The sequence below is a fragment of the Gymnoscopelus microlampas genome (assembly GCF_963454915.1).
Source record: "Gymnoscopelus microlampas genome assembly, chromosome: 21".
Taxonomy (NCBI): Eukaryota; Metazoa; Chordata; class Actinopteri; order Myctophiformes; family Myctophidae; genus Gymnoscopelus; species Gymnoscopelus microlampas.
This window is the reverse complement of record NC_139958.1, coordinates 24,278,863-24,287,238: the sequence shown is the minus strand read 5'-3', so window position 1 is coordinate 24,287,238 and position 8,376 is coordinate 24,278,863. Positions and strand designations below refer to the sequence as shown.

Sequence of the window (8,376 nt, the reverse complement as noted above, 5' to 3'; positions counted from 1 at the left end):
TAGCTGTGTGCATTATTGTTTAGCCTACATCATAACGTTGACAATGGGGTCCTTAAAAATACCCGGTAATAGCCTATAATAGTTGGTCAAATAGATGGTAACAGGGTAGGTGGGCACCAAGGAAGAGTGAGCACCTTGGTGATAAATTGGCTATTTTTTCCAAAATGTAAAAAAAGAGGAAAGAGGATAAAATTAAAATATGATTAGAACAATAGAACATGCTTAAACATTCGACAAATTAAGGTCTAATTTTTCTACAATTGCTACAAAACCTGTATATCTAGTCATTTTGGGGCATAAACAATGAGTTGAAGGATAAAATTAAGTCTGATAATGATGGACAAAATAGCCAATTTTACATGGAGGTGCCCAGATGTCCCTAGTGCCTTCCTATCCTGTATCCAAATAGACTATTAGCCCTCCCCATTCTCTGCCTATGGTTTCTGGTAATATTATTGACCACTTATTTTGTATGTCCGTGGCAAAAATCTAATTTTGAGAAAATGTCCACCACAAGCTGGCATGGTGCTGACCCCTGCTCTAACATTTAGGTCACTGCTGCCCCCTATTATCAGTCTTATCTGATTATTCTGCCTAAAATGTAGGTAATTCAGTTGGGATAATAATTGTTATACCCATTATCACTTTTATGAAAAGGACTAAAAACAAACATGGTATGACCAAAGATGCATATATACAAAGTATTGTGAGTGCATAGTTGAGTATAAATAGTGCATCAGCCTACTGCTTATTTTATAATCTCAGAAAACAGTAAGCTTCAACATTCCCTGCAACAGCACAATTCCACACTGGTTTCTGACTGATCCTAAAATCAATACATATTATGCCATGGCACACATACAGTGAAGGGCATGGCATTATTGACTTATATAATCAGCAAGAGAATTCTGATTTAAAAAGCAGCAATGTATCCATCGCCATTTTTTGTAAATATGCACGAGAGTTTTCAACTGCAATCCCAGTTTCTGGGTTTGTAGTTTCGTATTTGATCATTTACATTACATTGCACTTCGGAAATAAACATTGTACATTTGTGTCTGATATGTAAAACCATAATCTATGGTAGGTCTATATTTCCTCACAGATAGATAGCACATAGATCACGGATCAAGGATTGTATGGTAAATCCAACTGAATATCCATTAAGTAAACCCTATATACTTAGTTGACTGGGGTCACCAGGGCTCTATATCCACTAGCAATTCCGTCTACGCCAAGTCTCTTCACAAAAAATAGCTGATCCACAAGCTCTCAATGCGTCACACAGAGCTTGTAGATCAGCTATTTTTGTCGACTGTTCACCCCTGAATAGGGATGCCAGGCTTCAAGTGATTGAAAAAGGGAACATCTCAAAGAGATCAAAGGTATGACAATGGATGTGGGAGTGAGGCATCTGATGCTACAATATGTATGATTACTAATGGATGCAGTCTTGTTCCTTAGCAACATTCACAGCAATTCTCTACTGCTTTTTCTTTCATCCCACCCACCACTGGCTCTCTTGTATAATGAATGCTTTTTCTGAGTCTGAAATAATACGTGAATTACAACATCACCACGAACTTGCACTGTCAAAAACATGGCGACTCGTTAAAACTAAAGCTTTTATCTTGGTGTTGGGTGGACAATGTTAGTAAAGGTGCGAGACTGAGGGCAGGTTTATTCAGACACAGAAAAGCAACTACGATCTTGCAGCCTACTCCTCCACCTACCAATTTTCTTTCATTCTTGTTCTCTCCCACACACACACACACACAGGCCTGTGGCTGTGATATCTAACAACCATGAAGCTTAGATGGTTTAAAACTAACACAATAATAACAGTGAATATCCCAAAACCCCTATGAACAACTTCTGTACCGTTTCCTGGATAGGCCTACCAGATCAAAAATGTAAGGAGGGATGTGCCCAAACACAGTCTTCCTCTCGATGGCACCATCTATGTCAACAGAGCATAACACTTAACCACAGCTCATCATCCTACCCCACCTAAGCTTGGAGTCTCTTTGAAACTCATGTCTATGCTAACCAAAATATCTCATTTAGCAAGCCCTCTCCACTCCACCTCTCTGGCACACCCTCCATCCTCAAAATGTATACTTTTTTAGCCAACACACCACCAGACTCTTCCTGTCTGGCACTCGCCTCTGTGTCATTATGGTCACCGTGACAACAGATGAGTCACGGTGCTGTGTGCAGGCGCCTCACTTCCTGTGAGGGAATCTTACAACAGTGACTGAACGATCGACTGTCCTAACATGGAAAAATCTCTCCCAAAAGACTGATTCATACTGAACAGGATCAAATCCCTGTCTGGAATAGTTCAGCCAGACTGCTAGAAGGAATTTGTGGCTTTTACATACTGATTCAAAGAGTTCACGCTGATCTGTGCATGTGTCTGTGTCTGTGTCTGTGTGTGTGTGTGTGTGTGTGTGTGTGTGTGTGTGTGTGTGTGTGTGTGTGTGTGTGTGTGTGTGTGTGTGTGTGTGTGTGTGTGTGTGTGTGTGTGTGTGTGTGTGTGTGTGTGTGATTGACAGTGCAGTATACAGTATGTCTTTAGGTTCCAGACATCCATATGCATGGACACAAATGTGTGCATGACTGCACGTGCACACAGACAGTACACGTGACACACAATCATACACGGCCATAAACATACTGCACTACATTAGACCACAGTATAGTTTACTCACATCGGTTTTCCTAAACTTGGCTTTGAGGCTCTTCATGTTCAGTCTGGTCCATGCAGTTTGTCTCACTCTCTCAGAAAGGCCTGGGAGGGAAAATAAAATGCTGGTTAAAGCCCCACACTGCAGTCAAGTCAGCATCACATCCAAACTTACGGTAACCACTTAAGCCTGATATACTTAATTGTACAACAAATAGCGAAAACAGTCACTCTATAAGCTCACAACGCGTCTCTTTGTGACGCACTGTGAGCTTTTTTTCCAGGAGGAAAAAAAAACCTTTTACATTCACCTATAATGACATGCTCAAAATAGGGATGCCAGGTCTAATAAACGTGTTTGTATGGCAGTGTCAATCACAGTAAGTAACTGATATTCAACTGAAAAATGTGCCGCATTGCATTTGACACATGTATACAAAGTGTACATTTTGCTTGACTTTCCAGAAAAGACTGAAAACCTTATTCAGAGTTGTCTCGCCATGAGTTACAATTCCTCAAAGGCAGTCTCATGTGTGCAGCAGGGCATCAAAGTGGGAATCCAATCCACACGTTTCAGAATGGAGTTATTGTTATTTGTTTTCAGTGACTGGCTCTTAAGTGTTAAGACAAATTAATCTGTTGTGAATTCCTGTCCAAATAGACTGTTTATCCATATCATCATTACAACCATATTGTTTGTAATGGGTTGTAATAATGCATGAATACATGCATACATTTGCACTTTTGAAGTCACAATTAGAATTGAACTGAGGAATGAGTTCTGTGGCTGAAAAGTGTATAGAGACATGGAAAAGCCTGCATTAAGGGTGTGAAATGGTCTCCTACATTCAACTTAAGTGGTTCTCTCAAGGGCTGATGTTTCATACCAGTAAGTAAAGCCATGTTTAAGGTACAATGCAGGCACGGCACAGGTGTTAATTTAACTGAGAGTGATAAAATGGTCCATTTTACTGTGTGTGGGAGGTCTCTTTTTTCCTTTTACCAGTTTGATCCTAAAGAGACTGTCGATGAATTGATTTCATTTGATCCTGCAGCATGCGAGTAATCTGGCCCACGTTCACCATTGTGATAACTGCTTTAGGGAATGTGGGCAACATCTGGATTGGTAATATATTACTTTGATATTCCAATAGAATCACAAGGCACAGGTGTGCACCATGTAGCTTTTGACAGGTTATAATAATTCCATGTCAGCAAAAGACTGCCAGCACTCACAGAAGTGTCCTTCGGGTACTTTGATTTACTTTTATTCAAATCAGGCACGGTCAAACCACGAACGCGTTTCGGCCAAAGGCAGCCTTCCTCAGCGAGATTGATCACTCTGAGGAAGGCTTTGACCGTGCCTGATTGGAATAAAAGTAACAGCTCACTTCAGGAATACCTGGGTACTACTCAGTCTCAGTATTCACTTCCGTGAGTGCTGGTGGGCTTTTGCTGGTCTTGAACTCTTCTGAGCCGTACACCTGGTAAATAAATAGTTGATTACTTGTTGTGCTCGCTTTTTGTCTTCTATAATAATTCCATGCCATTGTGATTGACGTCTAATATTGCTGCCACCTGGACAAATAAGACATAATCCTTTATCATGACCCCAGGTGAAACCTGAGACACCCAGAGCATCCACGTATAGACCAATTAATTGTTTACTAACATTGAGACTGGATGCGCAGGTGATTGTTTCACGCAATCAATTTCCAACCTGTTGTTTCGGGGTGCGCTAGTTTCAGCACACCCCAACCCCCTCTTGTGTGGCACGTCCTGGCGAGACCTGATAGAATGGGTTTCATTTAGCGCATACTGGTTGCACGCATACTGGTTCTTATCAGTGTGACGTTGTCTGTTAAGGGGTCTATTTCCATGTGAATTAAATCATGTCTACTCACTATGCTAAGAAGTTGTGTCAACAGGAGTAGTAGTCATTTTTAGGCCATTGCTCTACAGTCAGAATTCTACCGACTTTTATGTCACTATATTTCTTAAATAACTCCTATACTTGGTTGACTGCAACCCCACTCTCAAAGGGCTGTAACTAAACCCCACAGCGTGTATTCTCCAAAATAGATCAGTCAGCTACTCCTGGTATGGTTTTGTAGCCTGACACAAGTCTGTAAAAGCCCAGTTTACTGCAGCAGTGATTCTCAACCTTTTTCATCTCAGAGACCCCCAGTAATATAATATACATTAGGCCACAGATAACCATTTGATAGATGTGTTATCCCTGGGATGGTGGGACCCCATCCTCAACCCAGATTCAGCACAAACATGGGGTCAAATTCGTTCTACTGCCACCAAAATGTGAAATGCCCTTCCAACAGACATCAAAAAGTGTAACTCCTTACCCGCCTTCAAACCCGCACCATAAAAGAGCACCTGTCTGCAATTTGTAAATGGTCCTAAAAAAGCCCTCTAAGCTTAGCACCATTGATTATGTCTTGTTTATCATTGTATATTATTGTAGGTCTTGACTCTTTAAATGTATTGAATACACAGGACCACAATGGAAACAAACCCCAAGGGCTTTTTGTGTTATCCTTTAAAAAATCATTGTAAACCACCTCTGTACAATTTGCAAACTGTTAATAAAGTATTCAATCAATCCTTCACAGTAAAATCCTCACTTTTATCTAGCTCCATAAAGAATCTCTCACTCCGCTATACAGCTCCGAGATGAGGTTCTATGTCGTCCTCTCCCAGGATCGGTCGAACGTCCGCCAAGGCTCCGCTGTTTACCCTTTTGTAAACGTCGTATCCCAAAACTAATGGTAGATTCCAAATCTCACGAATGTTTTAGGTTTGGACCGGAGCATAATATTTTAGGTCTGGAGCGAAACTACCCGTTTAAATCGCGTATTTAGTCAGCCTGTGGCCATGTTTCCCATTGTAGCCAAACCGGGAGCAGTACTGGCAGCGGACGTAGGGGGTGTTTTCCGGGTTGAATGGGAAACATGGCCACAGGCTGACTAAATAAGCGATTTAAACGGGTAGTTTCGCTCCAGACCTAAAATATTATGCTCCGGTCCAAACCTAAAACATCCGTGAGATTTGGAATCTACCATTAGTTTTGGGATACGACGTTTACAAAAGGGTAAACAGCGGATCCTTGGCGGACGTTCGACCGATCCTGGGAGAGGACGACATAGAACCTCATCTCGGAGCTGTATAGCGGAGTGAGAGGTTCTTTATGGAGCTAACTTTTATCTAACTCTGAGCATGTACAAATGGAACTAAATGGACCCATATTAATAAGGGTCCATTATTGGATACATTTGTGCACTCTCGGAGAACAGATCAGTATAGGTCCATTAGGTTCCTAAAATCCTTTAGCAGGGGATCCTGCAGAACCCCCTTAAAGACCCCTGGAGGTCCCTGGACGGACCCCACGTAGAGAACCGACCAGCTTGTACAGAACGGGCTCTATAGTAAAACGTTACCAACACTGAAACCCACGTTCTATTAGAGAGCAGCATTCTTGAGTAACAGAAAACGCCTGTAAATGTGAACAATAAAACAGGGTTTAAGTAGCCTGAATAGCGACGCATATTATATTATTCCCAGAGGGAGCAGCGTTTTGCCAGAAACACACAGTTCTATCAGGCAGCATTTGGAAACAAACTGGTGCGTTTGACACAAAGTAGCAAATGCGCGCGACATGATGTATCCATGATGTATCATCATCCGATGCAGGAGCAGGCGAAAATAGCCGATCTACAAGCTCACATAATGAGACGCGCTGTGAGCTTGTAGATCGGCTATTTTCGGCACGCGACGACACCGCCGTACGACGGAGAATGAATTATTACTGAGCACAATCAGGACTCACTGTATCAAACCAACTAAGAGTAGGCTAGCTATGCCCACACAATGTGAACACATTGGTCTACATGAACTTTCTCATGTGAATTCACCATTGGAACACTTTACTTACCCTATAAAAGTTGCAGATCGCTGGAAGACTCGACAGGAGAGAGCGACCAGAGAGAGAGAGAGAGAGCAACCAGAGAGAGAGGGTAAAAAAGATTGATTCGGAACCGATCTTCCTTAAACACCATTAAGCCGGTAAAACAACTAACATTAGCCTGACTGGGCAGTCCTCCTGTGTGGAGAGTGGAGGAGTGGAGTCGAACAGGGAAAACAACAGGCATAAAGGAGAACAAAACAGTGCTCCTTGGCTGTACACACACTGGTCTGAGGCGGCCTGAATACATTAAAAAGTTGAGCTATTCAAGAAGAAGATGAGCCCTGTTTAGCTCAGGACGGGACGAGGAGCTCCTCTCTCAACGATTGTTGTTACCCATGGTGGGTTGTTACCCGGTTTAGGACGGATGACGTCACTCTTCAAATGCTCCCGTGACCGATCGAGACACAGCTTTCTCACACACACACACACACACACACACACACACACACACACACACACACACACACACACACACACACACACACACACACACACACACACACACACACACACACACACACACACACAATGTGTGCCCCATTCATGTTTAGATTAAAGGGGTATTACCCTAAAGTGGTTCTCAAACTTACATTTTATTTCAAGGACCCTCATAACTCAGAGAGTGTGCAAATGGAACCAAAAATGGAGCCTTTACAGGTCCATTTGGTTCCATTTGTACACTCAGAGAGAGTTTTACAGACCTGTGAGGGTTCACTCAAGGAACCCAGCGGGTCCCTGGTCGGACCGCTCTTTGAGAACCACTGCCCTAAAGTGTCTTTAGAATGAGTTTGTTTAATAGAATATAGACATACCTCTTTCTTGTTGCCTTCAGAAGAGAAGAGAAGAGAAGAGCTCCAGTGAATTTCTGCCCATCCAAAGCAAGGAAACAAAATAGCCTAGTAGTCAGTTGTCTCCAAGATTTAGTGTTCAAGGCAAGTTATGTTGAAACTGCATGTGTCACAACAACACATCATAGTGAAGCATAGTGTTGCAGGTAAGAACATGTCTGGGCTGCAGACAGTCCGCTCAGGGTGTAATGCTGATTCACATCTATCATACTGTATCCATTTATCTAGTATAGGGCAAAACACCTGAGTCTGCTACACCTGGTCCTTAAATAGCCTCCCTAACTCCTCCCTTGTGCACTGACAGGTAAATGTCTCAACCCACTGGTCTCAAACTGGTCTCATCCATCCATCCATCCATCCATCCAAGGTTCAAGTTTGAAGTTGTGTTTTATTGTTACATCTTGTGTACAGGTACATAAGAGAAAACTTATTTTTGTTTGGCTTCCTTCAGACAGTGCAGCAGCATAATAACAATAATAATAAGTAAAGAAAGAGAAAGAGTTAAAACAAGAGCAAAAGAGTTGGTAGTTTTAGTTAGCAGTTTAGTTCCATCCAGCTCATCCATCCATCTATCTAAAGCTATCTAGTCTATCTAAAGTGTATCTATCTATCTAGCGACATCTACTGGAGAACTGAGTAAAGTTCCTACATCTGTCTAAAGTTATATGATCCACAACCATTCAATTGAACTTAACACAACAGACTTTGTGTTCCTAATTTAATGTTGTGCATTATTTTATCATCTGTTGTTTGTGTGTATGTGTGCGTGTGTGCGTGTGTGCATGTGCGCGCGTGTGTGTGCGCGCGTGTGTGTGCGTGCGTGCGTATGTGTGCATGTGCGTGCATGCGTGCGTATGTGT

At 42.2% G+C, this 8,376-nt stretch overlaps 1 protein-coding gene across 5 annotated transcripts in view; it reads right to left on the bottom strand.

The window, feature by feature from the left end:
• Positions 1–7,665, bottom strand: part of rai14 (retinoic acid induced 14) — a 59,208-nt gene extending 51,543 nt beyond the window's left edge. For 4 of the 5 annotated variants that reach the window (XM_084047674.1, XM_084047677.1, XM_084047676.1 and 1 more), the window contains exons 1-2: positions 6,636–7,028; positions 2,715–2,794 (exon numbers count right to left, since the gene is read on the bottom strand). In XM_084047674.1, coding sequence (XP_083903800.1) covers positions 2,715–2,750 — 36 coding nt within the window. In that variant the 5' untranslated portion in view covers positions 2,751–2,794; positions 6,636–7,028. Of the gene's footprint in view, positions 1–2,714; positions 2,795–6,635; positions 7,029–7,480 lie in introns of those variants that run through there. The other variant, XM_084047675.1, reaches the window with a different exon arrangement.
• Between the last annotated feature and the right edge of the window lie 711 nt (positions 7,666–8,376).